The following is a 23,936-nucleotide window of genomic DNA, read 5'->3' on the forward strand; positions in this document are numbered from 1 at the left end:
GGCTTACATCTTAAGAAAACTCAAAAATCCTATCATGAAAAAGTAATTTTTGTTTTTTTAATTGCATTACAGAAGATAAGGAACTTTATCACAATATTCTAATTATCTGAGTCAGTCCTGTATGTTATGCAAGGAAATGTCCTGCTCTCATAGACGCGCCTGAGAGACAGCAGACCTAGCGCGTCTGCAACACAGGCAGTTTCTTCTTGTGAGGCGATGACATATAAATGTAGAAATCTCGGCGATGCTATGTTTTCAAGGAAAGTCTCAGGGATGATATAGTGTTTGTCTTGCATGGGTAATGAAGTAACACTACAATGATAAGTAAAACGTAAGTTAACAATGCTGGAAGTCCGTAGTTCAATTGAAATTCGTATCAAATCATGCTTGTCTACCGTCTCTGCTATTTAAAAAAAATCTATCACACACACACTCACAGTTCGATAACAATCGATCCACGTATGTTCCTCAGAGAGGTTAATGAGAAACCCTGTAAACATGACAAGACATGAGGAATATTGCGTCGGCACCTTGGTTGCCATGGTAATTTAGTAAGTTTTCACAAGTGCCGGTATGAACATTGCACAAATGAAGTATTCTGGTTTAGACCAACGTGGACGGTCACACATTAAGTATAAACAATTTTTAGTGTTTCAAGATATTAGAATTATATCTTAGATATTGAAACAGTCCCAAAACGTGTCTAATCTGTCGTATTACAGACAGGCACAGAATAGACAGCTATATCCTTGGGTCCTGCGGCGCCGAGGTCAGCAGGGTGTATTTGCAGCGTCTCCTCCATATCGTCCTATACCGGTCTGCTAATTTTCCAGCTTTCTTTTTCCCGCCGCACAACTTCATAACACCGTCGTTAACGGGTTCGATTTGTGGTAAGTGCTAGTTCTTATCACTATTTTGGCTCACAGCTTTGTATTGTGATTAAAAATGGCCGATTTGCTACATTGAAAACGCCCCCTAACGTTGTCCTCTCGTGTGATTAAACCCCTTCGAAAATAGCTTGATATAACCTGTCAGGTCACTGCATAGGGTTCGTTTAATAATGAAATTTAAAATATAGCGAAGTTAGTTGGATCTCTCGAGTTGTTTTTTTCTTTATAACGTGGTCAATTTAAAGTTACAGTCGCCGGGGTCTTTGTCAGTTAGTGTTTTATTAAAGAACATCAAGACGAGAAGGGCATTGGTTTCATTCAGGTCGAAGCTAATCGAGATGATCGAGACACAGAAATACTAAACAACACCTACAAGTATGTTGACACATATTTCCATATCTTCTCCTGAGCTTTTGAGTGGTTAGCGCTGTCATAATGTGTCCGGCTAACAGACGTTACATAGCTCCAAGGGACGTCTAACCTTGACCGTGAAAAAACGGTGAGGCTCAATCAAATGTCAGCCAATACAGGCCACAAAAGCCGCCGAGTTGTCCTAAAAAGTTAAGAAAATTGCTTTTGTTTCAACCTTGAAACGACTAAATGCAGTCAGTTCTCAGTCAAATGGTGTTAGAACTGTGCATTTTCATGAATCAGTTTGAACGTGTACGTGCAGGTCAGTTCTATGATACTTGTATATGCATTTAAAGCACACGATTATGTTGTAACCTGTTATGTTTCCACCTAACGAAAATTAACTAAATGTTAGAATTGTAATTTTGCTCACAGTTCGGAGTATTTACGTTTCTGTAATTATCTTTTCTGGTACCTTCAGGCGGTCGTGTGCCTATGCATTTGAGGCTTTGCACATTTATGTCTTTGCCTATGCCTTTTTTGATCAATAAATTGATTTCTTTTTAAAAGTGTTTTAGGCTTGGGGTTATGGCCCAATGCCATTATTTACGCGCAGACTGTTTTTGTGACAGGTACGATGGCAGTTCCTCCATCATATGCAGACCTTGGGAAGTCAGCCAAGGATATCTTCAATAAAGGATATGGTAATTTGAAGCAAGTTAAAAGGCAGTTTCACAAATCTGCTTTTGTGGAACCTCTTTCAAATATATTAGCAAGTGAGTTGTTAAGTTTGTCACTGTTGTTTTCCTCGTAGGTTTTGGACTAGTTAAGCTTGATGTGAAGACAAAGTCTAGCAGTGGAGTGGTAAGTTAATCTGTTGTACAAAAACTCAGAATATAATGTCAGATACTACATGCTCATTATCACATATAATACTGCTTAAGGATGTTTTAATATACTCGATTTTTAAAAGGAAATGACAAAATGATTAATTTCATATTATTTCTTAACTATAAAGTGTGATGTACTTACAGTAGAAATGTTTATTCATGTAACAATATTGTTATTTCTATTATATAAAGAGTGATATAACCATTTGCTTGTATGTATTTGTTATCGGTTTATATTCTATTTGAGCTTGTTGGAGTGAATTGCTTTTCTGTTCACTGTAGGAGTTTAAGACATCTGGTTCATCGAATGTTGACACCAGCAAGGTCACGGGAACTCTGGAAACCAAGTACAAGTGGGCTGAATATGGGCTGACGTTTACAGAGAAGTGGACCACAGAAAATACCCTCGGAACAGAAGTTTGCATTGAGGATCAGGTAAAAAAAAAAAAAAAAAAAACAAGCAAAAAAAAAACCATCAGACTGTTCTTCAAACAGCTCAAGATTTAGTGGGTCTTAGGAAATGATTTTCTTTTTCAGATCACCAAAGGCCTGAAACTTACTTTTGACACCACTTTTTCACCAAATACTGGGTATGATGCAACTGTTGTTGTGATGAAAGATAAAATCATTGTTCTTTAAACGGTCATTTATTGCATTTTTTTTCTTTTATTTCACAGCAAGAAGAGCGGGAAAGTCAAGACGGCTTATAAAAGGGAATACGTTCATGTTGGTGTCGATGTGGATTTAGATTTTGCCGGTCCCACCATCCATGGAGCCGCAGTGGCTGGCTACGAAGGATGGTTGGCTGGCTACCAGATGACCTTCGACTCAGCCAAGTCCAAGATGACCCACAGCAATTTTGCAGTTGGTTATAAAACAGGGGACTTCCAGCTCCACACAAATGTGTACGTCTTTTAACAAAACATTTTGAAATAGATCTCAAGAATGTTATTGATAATTTCACTAATAATGAAAATGACTGATTAGTTAATTACAATAATTTTGTGATAAGTGTATTTCTAAAAACTCCAGCAGGATATGATAGACACTATTAAGACATTGTCCAACAGAAATCTGAGCAAAGTAGTGAAAATCAGCTGCTGAAATATCAAAAATTACAAAACTACTGAAACCCCATTCATCTGTACTGTTAGTTTTGTCCATCAAGGGTGTCAGAACAAAATATAAAGACATTGCTTTTTCATGATTTTCTTCCCTAGAAATGATGGTTCAGAGTTCGGGGGATCCATTTACCAGAAAGTAAACGACAATCTGGAGACTGCTGTCAATCTGGCCTGGACAGCGGGCAGCAACGGCACTCGGTTTGGTATTGCTGCCAAATATCAGTTAGACCCCAGTGCCTCCATATCAGTAAGTCACAACTCTTGCTTAAGAGGTTATTGTTTCTTCTCAGTTCTCTTTCAGATGAACAGTGTATTTGGGATCAAATTGCCTTAGAAATAAATCGCAGAGCTTTTATAATACTCTAAAAACGGGTTGTGTAAATGCGGGTTGCTTGTTTCTCTAAATTTGTCAGGTTTCCATCATAGTACCGGATGAATTTATAACAAATAACCAGGAAAGTGACCAGAGAGGTTTCAAATTTTCACTGCTCTTTTCTGAATAATAAGGAATTGATCTGTTGAGAAGTGAAAGTCACAGTCAGACGATACTTTTCCTCACTCATTCAGCCCTAATAAAAGATTTTTTTTTCCAAAGGTTGTTGATAAGCTTAGATGTACTGAGTTGTTTTTTTACTCCCAAGGTGATACAAATTCCTTTTGCGTTATACATTACTGATTTCTTTGATCAAATATTCCCTAGCCAATTTAACTTCAAGCACATGGTCAAATCTCTTCATGCCCCTGTTATGATAGGAAATAAATGTATTTCATTATATTATATCACTTCAATGGTTCCAATTTTAATGTTTTTTAATGGGATTCCCTCCTGCTTCATTTCAGAATAACTTGTTTTCAAGAATGCCAGACATCTTTTGCCACTCAGTTGACTATGTTCCACATGTCAGAACCACTTACACTATATAAATTACTACCGAAAACAATGAGCATTTGAACAGAAAACTAAAGCGGTTTCACTGTCTTGTTTCATGGATTTTATATTGTTTTTTTCTATCTATTTCTTGTGGTGTACATAACACAGCATAAAAACTTAAAACATTTTTTGTGCTTAAAAAAATGCCTTTCAATGTTTTATTTCCCATTGTATTATAAAGTTGTAAAATTTGATGTAGACAAGATGCAGATTAAAATGTATAGGAGTGCTTCTAAATAAACAACAGATATTGACCTTTACATCAAGCTACCTGAGATACTTTAATCATGCTGCCTGCTTTTTTTTCTAGGCAAAGGTGAATAATTCCAGCTTGGTAGGAATTGGATATACCCAGACTCTGCGGCCTGGTAAGAACCATATTGTCTTCTTGCTTCAGCTCTCACTTCAAGTTGAACCACCCGGACTCTTATTTACTGTCATTTAAAAATGAATGAATTTGTTGTTCCAGGGATGAAACTCATCTTGTCAGCGTTGGTGGATGGAAAAAATATCAATGCTGGGGGCCACAAACTTGGGCTGGGGCTGGAATTGGAAGCATGAGAGTCTGCTTTGTTATTTTCCAAGGCCTATTAGCAGAATCTAGAATTATATCTTCCTGTCTGGTCCGTGAAAGGTATAAAGTGAGAAGAAGCCAAAACAAAAAAAATCCCTCCTAAGTCACTAAGATGGCAGTGTTCCCCAATTTGTATCCTTTCACTGTAGCCACAATAATCAGTGTGGTCACTCACATGTAGTCAGCGAAAAAGAATACTGTAGAGGATATACCTCTGCTACAGCTATTATTTTGGGGGGGGACAAGGTCAGTTTACCACATTGAGATACCCTGAATTTCTTCCTTGGCCAAAGCTAATCCCTTCACCTGTAGATCGTGTTAGTCAGACCCACGTAAATGAAAACACAACCTTCTTGTGGGAAAACACAATTTACTCCAGCAACCTGTTTATCGTGCAGAGGAGAAAAAAAAAATGATGAAAGTTGGCTTCTTCAGCTTGACAATCCAGGAATGGTTCCAGAAACACAACACCTTGTTATCTTGCTAGTGTGATGTAGAATGTAAATCTAAGCTGTTATTTTGCACAGTAGAAAATATCTTTATTTAAGCTCTTCCTGTTTATTTTGCACATTTTATTTATATTTTGGTAGTGGTATTCTGCCTATTGGGAGGACAAAAACAACAAAATGTGCTTTTCAAGATTGCTGGCAGTCTCTTGACTGGTCCTCACTGTGTAGAAAGGCTTCATTATGCTGTGTGTGAGTGTCAGAACCCTTACATAACCGCTTCTAGTCTGAAAGACAGCTAGTTGGATTTTAATTTTTCTCATTGTGACTTGGGTGAAATCTGAGTGGGTATATCTTTCTTCTCATTTGAAGACTGTGGCACTAATCATGAACCTGTTGGCATGTCTAATTTACAATAAAGTCTTGAAAGCAACCTTTTTCCCCACAAGCTTGAAGGTGATATATAATCAGACATGATGGCAAACATTGTAAAATAAGTTGGGTTTAATAGTGTTGAAATACAAACTAATGTTTCTTTGTCTTGTATTCAGAAATTTCCTTCCAGTGTCTGGTCACACATCTGGCATTGATTGTCTTGTGGTTGCTACTCTTAATCGTAATAATTTGCAAGGGGTCTATAATTTGATTGCCAGTGTGAGTCCATCCCCCACTGTTAACATGCTCAGGCTGATTCGAGTGTCTCGATGCAGCTTCTTGTTCAGCTTGTCGATGGCCACTGTGTCCAAGTCGTCAGAGGCGGGATTCAACACCTTACCACCCCAAAGCACCTGAAGGACCACAAACAGGAATAAGGGGCGCAAATATGCTTGAACTGACTCTGTTTCTCTAATATATGACTGCTAACTTCAACAGAAAAAAAGCTTTGGGGTAAAGTTCTTACATTATCAATTGCAATGATGCCTCCTTTTCTTAAAAGCAGCAGTGACTTTTCGAAGTAGTTGTCGTAGTTTACTTTGTCTGCATCAATGAAGACGAAGTCAAATGTTTCAGCCTGGCCAGAAGCAAGAAGATCATCTGAAAATGGCAAAATGTAAACGCAATCTGTAAGTGAAGGGACATTTAGTACCAATAGGGAGAAATCACAAACCAGCCACTTCCTGCCCCTCAAGTCCCTTAAATATGCCAATAACCAAAAAGTTTATTCATAAACAATTTAAAATACTTTGAAATACAGCCAGTTACCAACTCTTTCAATACAAACCAGAAACGTAACTTTGCGAGGTGATGCTTTGCAAGAACAAATATACATTGAAAATCCCATTATATTTGGCTTCAGTTAAATTTCTTTTAAAATGTTGCACTGGGAGAAAATATCACTGTCGACGACAGCCTGCCCGCTATTACAATTTCTAAACTTAATTTGCAATTGGTTCTAGTTTTTGAATGCAAACTTGAAATAATTTATTTTAATTTTGACATATAGTGACTGCTTCAACAGGTTTGTCCACATCGTTCCCAGACACCCTAGGGTTCACGACCCTGTGCACTGGGGGTGGGACTGAGAGATGAAGGGCGCGGCTAAGCAAAGTTCAGACACAGCTGGTCTTCAGCACCAATAAGCAGTCTCAGGTCAGAAGCATGAAACATGGCACAGCTGCTAGCCTGCAAGTTAACGGTAGGACCAAGCAGCACTCAAGCAGAGGGAAACAAGAACAGACCTGACCAGTGACGTGCGGCAAGGTTCATGGCCGGGTAGGCACTGACTCTTTCAAAGTCAAATTTACAAATACTGAACATTCATTCAACAGAGATCGCATAAATCCCCCATTCACCAACTGGCTGCTTGCACATTGTCTACTTGTTGTGTTTTATGTCCCTCATCAGCATTCTTTGCACACATGCAGGTAAGGTACATATTTGGCCAAAGGAGAACATTTTAATTTAAATTTTGTGGTGGACTTTTCAGCAGTGTATGTGTGGTCTTACCGCTACTTGTAAATGGAATCCATTTGCCTATCTGTCTGGACAAACTTCTCTGTGACTATGTGTAACAGTCCTCTTTATCCTCTAGTTTTAAAAGTCTCTCAGTCTCAATCAAGATTATTGCTAGGGAGGAAAGCCTCCCTTGGTCAGTCTAATTCTCACAGTAGGCTTTATTTGTACCGCTGTTTGAAAAGAGCCAGTCGGAGAGGCGCAAACTAGGCTAATACCACTGACTGGAAATCGCTAAACATGAACGCACATTAAATCCACCGCACCTGGGGCTGTAGAGAGAAAACATGAAAGAGGGATACGCCTACCTCCTTTTACGACTTAAGAAATTTAGTTGATGTTGTACTCCACCTTCATCAAAGTAAACTTGGGATTTATTATGGTGAAACAAAGTATATCAGTTAAACTGTTAGCATCTGAGCACTTTAACTGACTGGAATGTAAGATGGTTTAAAAGGTGCTTCAAAGCTGGACTGGCAAGAATGAATTCTGAATGAGTTTGGCTTCAAATGTGTTATATTTGCACTTCATCCAAATGTATATTGAATTGCAAATCCGTATTACCAATTATTTTATTATTCATGGAAACGAGTTGAAACTCGTTTTCCAGATGAGAAGAACTCATAGAACAGAGAAACTGGATATGAGCCACAATTGCATTTCAGCCTGTGGCTGCCAAGGTTAAGAAAGGCTGAGAACCAGCTCAAGGTGACAACAGAGCAGGGGCCACAGAGAAACAGTAGATTTCTGGTAAAAGCCATGATAGTAGATGCAGTACTTTACCCAAAGTTTTCAATGCTGGCTGTATGTGTAGGTCGATTTTGTTTTCAACTCCAGCCTGTCAATGAGAAAATGACATTCAGTATTTTGAAATACTTCAATGGGGCTGTAACTCAGAGCTGATCTCAGTCTTTTGTTTGTTTCAACAAATTCATATTGTAGTGGCATTATATGTAACATGTAGATCATTCATTTGTTCCTTCATTATCTACTGCTTCATCCGACAGTCAGGGTTGTGGGAACACTGGAGAATATTCAAGCTGTAATTGGTCGAAAGGTAGGGTACACCCTAGACCTAGAAACTAGGAAATACTCACAAATGGAAAGAGGGATATGAACATGATTAAGTATTTGTGATTGAGAGTTAGTGTGACATGAATAAAAAGATCCTTGGGCTATTTGCCTCACTTGCATTGTTTCTTATCAAGTATAAGGTTTACAAATGCTGAAGTCTGTGTCATAATCACAGACGTTCCTCTTAAAGAAACAATGGTATGCCTGACATCTTCAGCCCCTTAACATCCATTGCAATGATGAGCAGTGTGAATCGATTCAGGGCCATCAATCAATACAGGAACATATTTCTCCAAAGCCAGTCAGACAACACATAATTAGCTGACTGAAAGAAAAATGTTATTGTTCATACCTCTTTCCAGAAAGGCTTGCCAATGTTTGGGTAGTCTTCCGTGATGTCACAGGCCACCACAACACCATCATCGGGCAGAGCCAATGCTATATTCAGAGTGTTGTAACCTGTGTATACTCCTGTCAAAACAATGAGACTGCAGTGAAGATGACAACAAAACAGTGGAATATTGTTGGCTGATTTTAACCAGTGTAGCAACTTTTTGCTTTTCAAAATTCCTGGGAGGTGTGTTAAAGTTTTTTCAGGCATTTTTTTCTGACTCGTGCGAAGATTCTGGGAGGCATTAAAAAAACAAAACAAAACAGCACAGTATTTCCTTCGTAATATAGTGTGGAGTGCAAGTTTACAGCCATATCAAATCAAATTACTGCCAGAGGGATGTGCACCCTTGCAGGTTATTAAATAGGAGCACAGAAAATAGCAAAAAAAAAACTACAGTTTTTTTCTCTAACTGAACCCTGACTATTTGCATTTATGATAAAGACACAACAAACACTCATAGGGGCAGTTAAAGGTATGCTGCATGTTTGCTGGCTGATACTTCTCAATTTAACAAAAATATATGTTACAATGCATAACTTTATGGCATAATTCAACAAATAAGCTGATAATAAATTAGAACTATTTGTCTTAGGACAAAAACCATAAAAGCAGTATGTATCAAGATTAAAGGTAATTAAATTTGGAAAAAATTATCAAGCTCTTTTTGTTGAGTTTAATGTGATTTGGAGTCAACTTGAAAATGTTTTCTCTGATAATTAAATCAAGCAAATTAACCATCAATAGAAATGATTACTCAACTAAGACTTCCAAAAGCAACAATATGGATAATTCTAAAAAGTTGTGTTTTTTTGTAATGTTCTAAGTGATTTCCTGATTTATGTAACAAGATTTATTCCTGAGTATCATGTACCTTGCTATTCCCCATTATATGAAACCCTGGATAATATACTTCTTTCTGTAACTGAAGCAAAACAGCCTCACATGACAAATTATCACAGTCAAAATCACTTAATGTTTCAAACAAATGCAAATATTTATTGTTGGAATTGCTAGCAACAATAAATGTTATTGCTGTTTTGTGTTCTTCTTGTCAAACATGAATTTAAGTGTTGCCGGTGTGTTTAACCAGGTAAAGGCTTGTAAAATCTCAACGGGTACAACTTCTGTGCTTCTGAGGCTGATTATGATGCTCGAAACTTGACATTACCTATCTCGAGAGCCTTCTTTGCTTGTAGTAGTTTTGCCAGATTGGCCATGAATTGCGACTGCTCACAGGCGACCATCATCGCATTCCATGAGTCCTCCATTGTCCTCTGGAAGCGATGAGCAGAAACAGATTGGACAAAACGCAAAATGAAACCTAACTAAATCTTATAACCTGAAATGCTTTTATTACACTGGAGCACAGCCACAAGGACATCCTTACCAGTCTTAGTTTTGTCAAGACTGGATGCTCCCTCATTGAATGACTGAGGACATATTGCATTAAAGGATTCTCCTTTCCCCCGCAGTGACTTTTGGAGATGCTCATTGTAGAAGATTTCTTTTTCCCTGAGAGCAAACATGAACAAAAGAACAATCAGGAAGAAGTTGAGAGCATAATTACATCATGTGACCTGCCTGCAAGCTATACACATATCAGAAAACGGAATTTCAGTATGGCAAAGGCAGTTTGTGTTCTTTCTCGAGATAAAACAGTAATAATTAACCTGGAAATTAAAAGTACATGCACAAGCAGCAACGTACTGGGTAAAGTTTAGCCAGTCTTGACTGACAGACTCCTCCCTCTGCTGGCCATTGGCAGTCAGCAATATTGTCATGTAACTTGATCTACTACATGAAATAATTGGTATATCAGGTGTGTGTGTGTGTGTAAATCACTTGATAGTCTCTAGCTACAGACAAACTATTGAAAAACATTGCACTGAACACTGTATAAATTCGTATAACTCTGTGAACCTGACATTTGGTAGGGAGGGGGCAAAACTTAATCTGCTTGGCTCGGTCTTATTTGTTAAGTCTGGAAGCGTATTGGTTATGGAGTCTAATACTTGGGGAATGTTCATGATTGGACTTATCCCCTGCAATTCATGCTACGAATATAACCACGATGACAAAAAATCGGGGCCAATTCGACATGGACACTTAACAGTAGACAATCAAAAGAAATTTGTTAACTTTGACCAGCATTGTCTCACACTAAGAGGCTTTAAATGAAAATCTTGCTTAAATCTGGTCACAGACGTGACCAGCTTGGGCTGCAGCGGTGTTGTTGGACCCGGGCTGCGCATGATACCGATGGGCAATTTTTGTAAAATAATATAGAAGCCTCCAATCAGATCAGTCAATGTCATCTTGCGCAATTGCAACCGGGACGTGTCCGGTGGCACTGTCGTCTGTTGTAGCAACGTTATAAATACCTTAAAAACACTCAAAACAATCGTTTCTTACCAAAGAAATAACCAATGAAAAACACAAATCCCAGTGTGACGGATCCGGCCAGCGCCTCTTTGGAAATATTACGAAAAGTCATGGCTAAGAACCAGCTTGGTTCCTCGACTCAACTGAATGCACTTCCGTGTTGCTGAGCGTCTTACCGTAATTGCAAGAGATGATGCGTAAGCAGCGCGATAACATAAAGCTGTCAATATATTCCGACACAAATGTAGCTTACAGCTATCATTTAGCATCTGTGCCATAAGGATTGATGCGGGCTTACAATGTAGCTACTGTAGTCCATTCAAATGAAATTCGACAATTGTCATATTGTAAAGCTAAACTCACACCCCCGCCTCATTTGGCAGTGTGATTAAATGAATCGAGACTCGCTTAAACGATGAAAATCTCACCTGCGTAGTTACTTTACCCGAGAGAATTGTTCTGCAGTCTCTGGTTGTTTGAAGGAATTCCTCCTCTTCAGAGACGCGTGAATATTTAGTAAGTCATGTAGAAAAGGCTTGGGTCACATGACCCGTCGCCGTTCACGTGATAGGCTGGTTAGACGACGCTTGTCTAACGGTCCCTCCTGGGACCAAATCTTAGGCTAAGAAAAAACGAAAACATTGACACTGTGATACAAGAACATCATTAAACATAACAACTCGAACAAGTTACATTTTCAAAGATTGGGAGGTGGGGTGAGTATGTTTTCTAAAAGAATATCCGTATTTTTCCGTATCGGTATTTTTCCGTGTTTCCCCTCCATTTGACAAAACGATTTAACAAAAGTACCATACAAGAGGAAAAGTATGAAAAAGTGAAATATGAGTGACAAGCCCTTCGATATTTAAGAAATAAACCACGATAAGTGATCGATGTACATTTTTTTGACATACGTTTTGCATGTAATGAAAGATTTTATACACAAGGGGGCAGTGCTGTTCCAATTGTTTGGTCCGGAGTCGCTGAGTCGACCTCGGACAGGGAAATACGGATGTCCGGGTTTGAATGCCGTGGAGACCAAGCAACATGATTGTCAACATTTTGACTTAATTAACTAAAGAAAACACATCTAACAGGTGCTGACAGACAAAAAGGGAAAACATTACATTTCTTCAAGACCATTTGACCTACTATGTAACGCAATCTACTTCCCAACCATGTGTAATCTATTTTTGGTTTTGAGCATGGCCTTATCGCGGCCACACACCCAGGGATAACTTGCATATGTTAAATGATTGCATGTTAACATTCACCTAAAAAGATGTAGTTCAGTGAGAACAGCTTCATGTTACCCTCCACATGCTGCATCTGTCACGCCGGTGCATCTGTGGAAGACTTATAAGTAACATTGCTTTGAAGAACAAGACAGAGATGAATGTTGGACATTTATTTTTTTTCCAGACGCTGGACAGTGTTTATGAAAAGCAGTGCATGTGTGTGTTCTCACAGAGATGTTTTTAATCAGTACACACAGATTTATAGTTATATATATGCATCACATTGTTTTATCGTTATTATTTTAATTGCATAAATGTCATTAATTGTTTGAATGCAGAAATGTGTGGGTGTTAGTGCAACATCAAGACTTTATTTCATAATTGTTGAAAATGTGGTGTAGATTTTATTTGGTCAAAACTAACATATTTCAGACATGCCCTGATGTTAATTCCATATTATTATTCTTATGGTATATGTTTCAATTGATGGATTATTCACAGGAGTAATGTGACAGGGAGTAGGGTTTGAGGCGGTAAACACATGCCAGAAAAACAGATGAACTATCCTCTCGAAGGTACCATAAGTGATGCAAAAGGGTGCATATTTTTGCTTTATTTTATTTTGCTCATCAGTATTCTTTGTAGAAGAGGCATGCAGCATGGGGAATGGAGTTAATGCTATCTTGGGCCAAGTAGAGGAAAGAAATCACAAAATCTATTATTACCATTCCGCTTGTGTACACTACTGAGCTACATTTTTTTCATAAGACACAGTGCTGCACCCTTGGTACAACTTACAGCTTCGTTTTATCGAATAAAGTGTAATTAATTCTCTAAAAAGTGATGCAATAAAATACCATTGTTCAGAAAGTCCAAAAAAACAGCCAACCAATTTTTTTCTCATATACATTGACAAGGAAATACATAGATTGCTAGTCATATATAGGTACCTTTCTCCTTATAGAAGAGTATCAAATTGTCGGCTCAACTCCGCCCGGTCTTACATTTTTATATTGAAACAAATGGTAATTGTGAGCCGTCAATCGATGCCTTTTGCATGCAGATCATTTGATTTCCCATTTTATTTATTTCTACCATATCTTAATAAACAAGTGCTACAGTGAATTATAAGGAAAAACCTCTTCCAAAAAAGCCCCAAGACTCTGACATGATGATGCCCCTTACTTGTTTGGAGTGTGAAAACTTATGTGTTCAACTTTTTTGATTCTACAATTTTGTGCAATGATTAAAGCTTCAAAATGATTTTAAATCATCTTTAGAAAAAAATATGATTGCTGAAAATGGATGTTGTTCTCCTTAAATACCAACATTTACTTTATTGAACTAAACTTTCGAAAATGTCTGTTTTTCAAATGCCAAAAAGAATGTTCAAAATTACAAAATATATGTAGATGTCTAATACATGATCTTGCTAAATACATAATGAAATCAAACAAATATTGTGCCATTTGTTATTGCACATCTAATGATATTCTTGGTTACACGCTTACTGTGCGTAGGAGGGAAACACCCACAAAAAAACTCATATCAAGACTAACAACACTGAGAAGAGCAAATTAAAAACTGAGCCCACATTTCAAAACTGTTTATAAGTCCACAGGCCTCTGAGTCAACAGAGTTAGTGGACTTTAAAACCGAGCAAATAATGTATAAAGTAGATGATAAAAGGCTTCCAGACAGTACCCTGAAGTTCTGTTTCAAACAGAATGAGTCAGAATTAATTCAAAGGAAATTGTATGTGGACTGCAACAAAGATCTGCCATATATCAGTCAAATGAGACAATTTACAGAGTATCTTGGAAAAGACAAATCCAATTGGGTAGGACACAAAACTGATTAAAAGAAAAAGATGATTAACAAATGTAGAACTGAAGTATGAAAACTAGTATACACATGAACTGTTATGGGGACTTTTGACTCTGCTATAAGACACAAAACATATATTTGAATATTCCTTTTCTTTTCAGTTAATAATTCCAAAGCAAGGTGACTGAAACTGATTAGATAGATAAGTTCAGTGTGTTAAACCTTTCTTTCTCTTGAATTTGTGTTGAAAGAGAAATAAAATGCTACAATCAAACTCGTGACATTGGAAATATATACACACAACATTCTTCAGGTTGTATTTTTCTTTTTAGATTAATTTCTGACTTATAGAAAGCCGATCAACGCAGTGTCGTGAAACAAGAGTAACAAACATGTAAGAAATCTAAAGTCATATAAGAAACCCTAGCAACGTGTGAGTCAGAGACATAAAAATCTCCTGTTAGTGATGCTTCTGAGAACAACATCTCAACCTACAGGTTTTTTTTTCTGGGTTGGTAGTCATCATACCTGTTTTCCCTGATGGATAACTTCCTGTCTGATCTTTTGTTTGCTGTCTGATCTGCGGGTCCCAGGCAGACTTGGCTGTTGGTTACTTATAGCGTCTGGACAGCAGGGGTGGAGGGAGTATTCCTCCAGGGGGCCGGGATAGTTACAGCTGGGCTGCAGAGGTGTAGAGCTTGCCTTGGGGCGAAGCTCTTATGTGGGTAAACAACCATCCCAGCCCAGCAGAGAAACACACCGCTGAGGTCGGGGAATTTTTCTGGTACGTCAGAACAATGTCTGACACTGTGGTGTTGATTGAATTTTATAGGCCGGCCCGACTCACTGGTGTATGAGAAGTTTATGATGTCACATGCCGGCATGATTTATGTGTTGGCCTCTGTTGTATGTGTGATGAGGCAATGATCCTCCACAGTCACAGATTACGGGAAAGCTGTCACCAAGCATTTCAGAGAATTGTTATGATTTACCGAATTAATGCATGCATAATACAAGATTCTTGCCATCGTCACGTATTGCCAAACAAACAGGCAAATCCGTTATTTTTAAAACCAAGCTAGTCAGACTAGTCTCCCTCCCAGACAATGAAATGTCATGTAAGTCCACTCTTCTCAACTCCCGAATCTGACTTTGGCAGCAGTCTTTTTCTCTGAGTGACAGAAGAACGAGTGATATGACTCCATCAAAAAGGGCAACCTGACAGTTTGATTTGACAGCCCTCCTCAAACCAAATATACTCCTTGTTCCTGGCATTACATCAACTTGACAAGAAGAAAAGTGGTAAAAAAAAATGATGTAGATAACTACATTGTGATATATTTCGCCATAAAAAAAATAACACAAAAACATATGATGATGTGATGCTACATTCTGTGGTCCTCTGATAGGCTTTTATCTCTTTTGCGGCTGCAAAATTATTAAAAATATTGTGACAATGACGGATTAGCAAGAGGCAGGAAAACCAGAGAAACTTATAAGACAGACAAATATTGGGGGGGCTTTTCCAGGAGCCAGGGTGGCATAAATATTATTAAACATTTCCTGAATTGACACAATACTCTGTAGTGACAGGTGCAGTGTCAGTTATTTATACTCACATATAATTTTGTCTTATACTTGGGAAAAAAAAAATTGGGAAAAATGCTTGGGAGATTGAGTAAGTGCTTGTTAAAAAAACATACTCGTGTGTCTGCAAGACAATGACAAGAAAAATGGAATAATTACACTTAAAAGTATAGTTTGATAAATGCTTCTTTCAAAATCCTTTTCACATGCATTTAAACAGACCCCATGTCTATGACTTTGCTTAGGACATAATGACAAAATGTAATTTTTGTGTAAACCCCAAAACCTCACATTTAAGTTTAAGTGCCAGGTGTCAGGAGCTGCTGTAGTGAATATGTCAATACAATTCACTCAACATACATATTTTTTGCGTCTGCTGGCTGACATGCGAAAGCCATGCATGTAATTGCTCTCCTGGCCATTGTTTCCTGACGTTTTTCTGTCCGTAGGCAACATGAAAAGACGATGACATCAGTGACAAATGTATGGTCTATATGGTGCGAATTGTTTTGTAATGGTAATGAATTATGCAGCGCCAAGCTCTTAATGTACACATCGAAGAAGTCTTAAAACCTAAAACCTTTGGGTAAACATGACCCTTTAATAGCCATTAAACAACATCCTTCGTCAATAATTCATCAACTTGAAATGTTTTCTGCCATTAGCAGGAGTCGGCCTGAAGTTGGGATCTAGTCACTAATATTCTTGTACCTCCGCTGTCATCGCTTGAGAGTGTAAATCTCTATCATCTTGATATGCCGACATTGTGCTCTCCCATTTAGCCAATAAAATGCATACACCTAAATGATTCATGGCAACCATTTACATAATTCATAATTAATAGCAACCCGTTGGCTTGGAATTTATTAATAGTGAAAATGCATTGCTGTCATTGAGATATACTAATTAATATCTTAAGTTATTATTGGCACATTGCTCACTCAGCTGGGGTCTGGCTATGAAGCAGGAATAATGCAATGCAACAACAAATTATCTGTGCATTTAAGTGGGAATGTCTCAGAGTGATGGCCGCAATATGCATTTGCCTTAAGAACTTACCAGAGGAATCCTTTATCAGGGTTGTCACATGTTCTGGCTAATCATTTTGAACACCGTAAAGATTAGGGCTAATGCATTTTCATCCTCTCAGTCCGTCGTAGGGCTCCGGGGCATCTCTAATCACGCTGTACACTTTTCCCACAATCCTCAAAAAGCATATGCCAGATTTGCTCTCTGTAAGAGCTCTATATACTGGGGACAAAGGACAGAAAAGAGGATGCCTCGCAGAGCAGAAAGAAGGAGATTCATATTCCTAGATCAGACACCAGAATCGTCATAGTGGTAAAACAGTCAAATGATTAGTTTAGCAACAGAAAACTAATTGATGACAAATTTGTTTGTTCAACAGTCGTTTGTTGTTTGGACCCATTTTGGTAGTGCAGTGGCTGAAAAACATTTCTCTCAAGACTTGTCTTGCACATCACATTCCTCTGCCACAGATTTAACTGATTTTTCTTTACTTTCTGGCATTTTATTTGCAAAGTAATTTAGTTTATCAGACCTTTGAGTTAAAAAAAAACAAAAAACAAAAACATGTTCTCTTATTATTATTATTATTGGACAAGTAAATAAAACCTTTTCTCAAATACTTAATATCAAGATAAAATGAAATCTGACTTTTTTGGAAACTTGTATCCTGAACCTTGTGCTTCCTCAGTATTATTATAACTTTGTAACACTTTGAAAACTATCAGTAATTTTATGAGTCACGAAAAAGAGTATCCATATTTAGCTGAATGATGAGGCAGAAAGGTAAGAAAGAAATATATAAATATGTTTTATCTTTAGAAATGATTCCAAACTCTGAATCTCAAGTGGGCCGGAGCCAATTTCGTGGCGGCACTGGCATAAATACAGGTATAAATAAAACAGGGTAAAAAAAAAACTAACATTTAAATTGATGGAAAGTAAATAATTGGGAACACAGCTACATATGCAGCCTCAAAAGAGAAATGTCAATTGATGTCACAGTTTATCAATTGTTGCTTCACCTCTACTGTCATTTCAGTTGGTGCTTTTAAAAGCAGATCAATATATTTTATTTGATTGAGTCTTGAGGCACATTTGGTTCTCATATAATCCTCCACTTTTACTACTGACTTTTGACTTCTTTGGATTATCTTCGTGCATTGGGCGTTATATCTGGACTGGGATTTTATAGAGGATTATGTAAGAAAAAAAAATTATACACTAAATAAAGGACATTACCATAGTTGCATTATAGCGGAGGTTTTATTTGGAAAGCAGGGAGGTCGACCTGACCCCACGATGACATCTCACTGTTTTCAAAAACACATGGGTCAGGATAATGAATTCTCTTATGAGCTCAATGTATTCTTGTTTTCGACAGTTAATTCAGAAGCGGACGTCCACTAACTCTCTTCGGCAGTGAACAAACAAAGGGGTCCTCTTCACTAATGGTCCCTGAGGCTTCACCACTATCTATTGATCTACTGTCACCCAATTTCTCTGTGACTTATGCCCTTCTTAATTCCCATTACTGTGCACACTGAAGCCTTATCAGTGAGAACAATAGGCTTGTTGTCACAGAGGGTAAAAATATGAGCGGGCCTGTAACAGTGTGAGTGCAAACTCATGACTTCAACTCCTCGAGCCCTCTCTGTGACCTCTACACTCATGTAGGCAAGTGAAGCTCGGTATTAGAATGCTAAACTTCTTCTGGACTGTTTGCAGATGAATCAGAAAATTGAATCTTGACTATTTCATAAAAACGAGCCCCCAAAACAGAGGGCTGCCTCTTTAGCCATAAAACTGTCTCCATGATATGTCTCTTGCAATGATGACTCTCAGTTTCAGCGTGCCCCCTCTCCACTTCTTCCATCCTCTAGCTGCTATCTTCTCCTTTCAATTATATGTTTCTCTGCTCTTTTAGACAAAGAGTAATAAAGCTATAAATCCTGTATCCAGCAGAAGGTATGGACATTCTGTCTCCAAACTGCTGTTGAAAGTACCATAAACCCCCCGCAAAGTCAAAGATAAGGATTTACAGTTATTTAACATCATCCATGTCTCTTAAATCACACTGATAAGAAAATTATGTGATGGCTATAGGTTCTTTGTCCTCTAGCTATTGATTTTTAACAGAGATGGCCAGTGCAATGTTTTTATTGAACATCCCATTTGCTTTGAGCTCAATGCAACAATTTGGATTGTTTTCACTGAACTAAAGATTACACACACACACTTAATTTATATGAAAGCTGAGGCTTCCAGTTTAATTTACATTCTCAGCTGAGGGAATATTGGAATTAAATTCAATTTGACTTTAAAAGAAACTATATGGAGTTGAAGCATAAATGTCACAACCAGATTACACCAGATTACACACACACTTTGTTTGGCTGCAGGCATTCTTTCAGTGAATAATTTTGATGACCCATTTATGCATAGTTGCCGATCAGAATATATCATTTTGTGAAAGATATTTTTATTGTTCTTGTCATTTGGTGTCTTTCTATCGGTTTGAGCACGCATAGAATCAGTGTTATCCTGAGTCCAAAGTCATAAAAATGATTTTCCCAACAACAGTATCCCACAGTAGTACAGCACGTAAGATGTTTACTTATTTTTCTTTGTGGCACCTAAAGCAGATAAAGCCAATAAAAAGCAAATGCACAATATGCTGTAAGTGTGTATGCAGATCATTTCAGATGCACACACTTTGCCAGTGGTACCACTAGCACACTATTTTGCTGGTGGTAAATACTGGCTTTTTAGAGCCAAATAAATACCACATAGAGACATTCTGTTATTCTATGGATTTGTCAATTGACAAGTCGACAATATTTCTTTTCACTGACCTCCAGTTGACATGCTGAACAGCATTAACGACAGGTCAGCATAAGATGTCCCTGTAATATCTATTTAACTGTTCCTTCTTGCTGCTTTAGACAAAACACATGACTGCAATAGTTATAGTATTGATAATAAAATGCAGCAAATAATCAGCCTATTAAAGCAGCCATTGTTTCACCAAACCCCGAGTATATGTCCCTCTTAGCGCATAATGTCCCAGTTTGAACAAAGACGTGTTTAGCTCAGTGGAAGTTAGTCACTCGTTTCAGCGTGAAAACACTTATGTCAGTGCCTTAGAGACAGCAAAGCAGCAGCCATTCACATTTAATGATTCAGTTGCTGTTTAGCTTCAAGTTCGCGACCCTGGAGCTATGATAAATGTCAAGCGCGACAATGTCCCGCTAACTAGACATGCCACTGCCAACCAATCATCCCTTTTATTGACTGAGATAGCATAAGGCACTGTAATGTGATTCTAAATGTTACATTATGGTGTATCTGGGTAAACATGTGGCCTGGTTATTCAGTCTGATTCATTTGGCTCAAAGCATCAGCATCACTTTCTACTCCGGTCACCCGACGACCGTTAGAACAGTTCTCTGTTGAGGCGCCAATATTTTCATTAATCATGTTAATCGGGGCGATTTAGATTACTAACCGATGTCACTTCCCCTTTAACTTTCAGCTTTTGCTGCACATGCTGATAATAATATTTTTGAGACACTGTTTCATTAATTCTAGATTTAATGGCTCAGATTTATATAATGTTAACGTTAATAATGTCTTCCCTCAAGAGATCAAACCATCCTTCATTCACTGTGCTTTAGGCTATGAAACATTTAAAGTGACTGTTACATCAATTTAATCTTGCACATTGATATGAAGAGGCCTGGATTTACTCCCTGTGGTCCTCCAGGGTTATATATACAGTTTGCATTTAATTCTTTACATTTTTACACAGGGGCCTCATGCGTTCCTAGTTTCTATTCAGCGATTAATTCTGGACCCAATTGGTTGTCCGATAAATTTCCAAGAATGATGAAGAATATTTCAGTGGTCCATCTGTGATTACTTGGTGTTCCATCGGCTAATTTCTGATCACCCAAAGGCAATATGGATACTCTGGATACTATAGTATCACCGATTGCATGTTGTCATAATTGATATATTGAACAGATTCCTCTGATACATAACTTTTTACTTCGTTCTGGAGTTCTAAAGGCTTGAGAAGAAGAAACTGCAAATTAAGTGCCAATAAAAGGATTGATCAAATCATCTGAATGTGTCTCAAACATTTATTTTTTATTCACAGGCTAGAACTGATAAACCAAATTAATGGGCTTCATCATAGCTGTGCTGGTTTCCTTCGTTCAAATTTCACAAGCACGTGCCTGGCAACAGAAGCACCTTATATAGCAGTGTTTGAAATGTTGGCCAAAATGTTGTCTTAAAACCTTCCTTTTTGAGGAAGCTTGCAGTTATGCTGCCATAGGCTCACTCTGGCAAGGAATATCCTATGATGCACCCCTCACATTCCCCCCACTTTTCCTGTCCTGTCTCTACTCATGTCCCATCATCAATATATGAGAGTAACATATCTTCTCTCAAGCCCTTGGGCTCTCTCATTTTGCAGGTTCCCATGGGACAAGGCTTGATCTACTGCCAGGGTTTCACCAGGTGTCCACCTTTGCTATTTCTTTTATGAATATTGAAATTATTTTTGTATTATTTCAGCTATTCCCATGATTCTGTCGGCGCTATTGGTATTAGTAGTAATAGATCATTTTTTGGCTGTGCCTCCCAAATCCTCATACCTCCCTCCCGCCTCTGTCACACTCTTGCTTTCTCTCTGTCCTTCTCTCGATCTCTCTCTTTACCCCGACCAGTCTAGACAGAAGGCCGCCCACAATGAGATTGGCTCTGTCCAAGGTTTCTGCCATATAAAAGGCAGCTTTTCCTTTCCGCTGTCACCGAGTACTTACTCATTGGAGGATGTTTGATTTCTGTAAATAGTCCTGAAAAAGGTCTGGGCCTACCTTACATGGAAAGTAGAAAATGGTGTTGTGATTTGGTAATATGTAAATAAAATCTAAATCTGACATACTTGATCTTGCCCAGTAAAAAAAAAAAAAAAACAATAGATCACAAATACAGTAATATTTTATCCAAAATAATAAAAACTGTCAGTAACAAAATCTATTCACATTTTATTTAGCTGATGATACTATCAGTTATCGAGCTGACAAAAGTTAAGGGTAGGATTTAATCTTTCATACAATGTTCGCAGACAGAAGTTCATTCTGAAAGGCTGTCAAATCTTTCACTTTAGTTTTGGTTTGATGTGATGACAGTCCTTAATTCATTTAAAATAGTTAAGATACATCAATAATCAACAAAAGAACAAAGTATATTTACTACTTAAAAACAATTAACCCTCCCATGAACCCTGTGGCTTTTGCCCCAAACCAGGGCGCTCTCTATTGCTTTGGCCCCCCATCCTTCACTGACCCCCTTGACCCTCTGGCCCCGTCCTGTAAAAATATCCTACTTAAAGGGCAGATCTCCAAGTAGTATCAGCAGTTAATTTGGAAGGCATGTCATGAAAGGTGCACAACACACAAATGCCTTGAGCTCTGGTACTTTGGACTCATGTACTTCTAACAATAACAAAGCACTTCAGCTGCTTTCTGTGTGACCCTACAGTCCCTGTAAATGTTGGGCAAACTGTACATAGTTACTGTTGTTCCAGATTTCGCAATAAAGCAACTGAAATTGTTTTTGTGGCAAAGTATGCGGACAATGAACAAGTTAGATCTGGAGAATTCACGACTCATTAAGTCCGACAGATGCGATTGGAGGGATCAAAACAAACAAATGGATAAAAATCTCAACATTACACATGCAAACACAAAATAGCTGTCAGTTCAACCACACTTGCAGGCATCAAGACCAGTTCTTAATTGTTTTCGTTTTCATGTCATTAGTGACCCTACATGATATTCTGAAAACGTTTCACTTCATTTGGCATGGTTTAAATCAAAATCTTTATGAATACAAAAACATATCTGAAGCTAATGACAGTGCATCACGGGATGGAATCACTTTGCAAGACCTCAGACTGAACTACACTATCAGGATCCAACAACCGTGACATGGTGCGAATGAAGGGTACGAATGAAGGTCAGTCTAGGGTCGCATTAAAGGGGAGTTTTTGACTGACCCTGGTCATGTGAAACAAGCTATTTATGATGGCTTAGAACTCTGCTCTGCCATGGCACAGCCATATATCAGTCCCAGGAAAAGCTAAAGGGTCATTTCTCTTCTAAGTATAGACAGAAGGGTTTAGGTTTGGTTGATGTTAGGCAGACTTATAGTGAGAGATTAAGTGCGGTTTAGTAAAGTGCAAAAAGGAATTGTCATTGACACTGTCTTATTGTATTAAAGAAAAGGTTTAGGACTTTTACAGCACCCGACTGACTAAAAAAGAGCTTATAGGAGAAATGAACCTGCAATGAAAACCATATTACGTGCTGAAACAGTCCATTTCCCCCCGATGAGAAAATATACTGTATCCAAAATAGATTTAGATATTGTCATATTCAAGGTGTTCTAGCACAAACACAAATAAATAAAAATCACATCTGTTGGGATTTTTATTTTTTGTTGATTCTTTGTATCAGTATTTTTACACATGGCAATGTTGCATGATTTTAAATGAAATCAGTATAAAAAACAAAAAAGTCAAATGTAATGGAATTCTTTGTAAGTACCTATTACAATTGTGATGATTGACAAATGCTATTTATAATCATTTTGGATTATATTCTGAAAAAACATCTCATGACCCCACCAACATCTCAAGTTCCTCTGAACCTCTGTCTTATATCACCTACTGCATGAACCTAATGTTGTGATTTTTAAAACCTCACATTTCTTAGAGTGCTAAATAAACCAGACGCAATCTTCAAGCTCATAGTGACCGGAAATGTTGCCAAAGTGGAGGTAGAAGCTTCTCACTGGTACTGGCAATATACATCATCTGATCACAGTTCTATTATTTGTTGAAACACTCAAAGGCATCCCCAGTTGTCAACACTGGATGTCATGGCGCAGCCCTCTTTGGCAATGTACTGTTATATCAACATCAGCTCTGACAGAATGATTAATGATTGTTTTTGAAATTTTAGACTGATCAATTAATCAAAGCCCTTGATGGATTCGATAATTGCGAGTTGCCGATGATGAATTGTTATGCTATAGATATATGATACAAGCCAAATCAACAGATAATCTTAGAAAATCCAACTGTACAAGAGACTGCCGTCAAAAATGCTTGTGTTCTTGAGTGACCACATCTCAGTGGGAGCTCAGTGGGTCTGTGGGAACTCCAAACTGAGTA

The 23,936-nt window shown here is 37.9% G+C and overlaps 2 protein-coding genes across 3 annotated transcripts; one reads left to right on the plus strand and one right to left on the minus strand.

Moving 5' to 3' along the window:
• The first annotated feature begins 762 nt into the window (after positions 1-762).
• Positions 763-5,750, plus strand: LOC147215179 (non-selective voltage-gated ion channel VDAC2-like). The gene is made up of 9 exons (XM_086139777.1): positions 763-890; positions 1,874-1,945; positions 2,056-2,105; positions 2,414-2,566; positions 2,669-2,721; positions 2,809-3,036; positions 3,352-3,502; positions 4,497-4,554; positions 4,656-5,750. Exons 2-9 carry the CDS (start codon positions 1,879-1,881, stop codon positions 4,745-4,747), a joined length of 852 nt encoding a protein of 283 aa, XP_085995903.1. The 5' UTR covers positions 763-890; positions 1,874-1,878; the 3' UTR covers positions 4,748-5,750.
• On the minus strand, positions 5,693-11,572 carry LOC147215180 (catechol O-methyltransferase domain-containing protein 1-like). Of its 2 annotated transcripts, none has more exons than XM_086139776.1 (7): positions 11,438-11,572; positions 10,015-10,139; positions 9,796-9,901; positions 8,586-8,704; positions 7,943-7,997; positions 6,108-6,241; positions 5,693-5,994 (listed from the first exon to the last, which is right to left on the minus strand). In XM_086139776.1, the coding sequence occupies exons 2-7, from the start codon at positions 10,117-10,119 to the stop codon at positions 5,842-5,844; spliced, it is 672 nt and encodes a 223-aa protein (XP_085995902.1). In that variant the 5' UTR covers positions 10,120-10,139; positions 11,438-11,572; the 3' UTR covers positions 5,693-5,841. The 2 variants fall into 2 exon arrangements, with proteins under 2 accessions (XP_085995902.1, XP_085995901.1); XM_086139775.1 differs by lacking the exon at positions 11,438-11,572 and adding an exon at positions 11,040-11,177.
• Between the last annotated feature and the right edge of the window lie 12,364 nt (positions 11,573-23,936).

The sequence above is a fragment of the Fistularia commersonii genome, chromosome 32, assembly GCF_037954325.1.
Source record: "Fistularia commersonii isolate RoL2024-O1a breed Wild chromosome 32, RoL_Fcom_v1.0, whole genome shotgun sequence".
Classification (NCBI taxonomy): Eukaryota; Metazoa; Chordata; class Actinopteri; order Syngnathiformes; family Fistulariidae; genus Fistularia; species Fistularia commersonii.

Bases quoted from the DNA above. Each gene is read 5' to 3' on its own strand.
- LOC147215180 (XM_086139775.1), bottom strand. From the start codon at position 11,121: ATGACTTTTCGTAATATTTCCAAAGAGGCGCTGGCCGGATCCGTCACA. The intron at 8,705-9,795 runs GTAATGTCAAGT...TTGTTTTGACAG, and splicing joins AAAGAAGGCTCTCGAGATAG to GAGTATACACAGGTTACAAC. The intron at 7,998-8,585 runs GTATGAACAATA...TCTCATTGACAG, and splicing joins GCAAGCCTTTCTGGAAAGAG to GCTGGAGTTGAAAACAAAAT.
- LOC147215179 (XM_086139777.1), top strand. From the start codon at position 1,879: ATGGCAGTTCCTCCATCATATGCAGACCTTGGGAAGTCAGCCAAGGAT. The intron at 3,503-4,496 runs GTAAGTCACAAC...TTTTTTTTCTAG, and splicing joins ACCCCAGTGCCTCCATATCA to GCAAAGGTGAATAATTCCAG. The intron at 4,555-4,655 runs GTAAGAACCATA...TTGTTGTTCCAG, and splicing joins TACCCAGACTCTGCGGCCTG to GGATGAAACTCATCTTGTCA.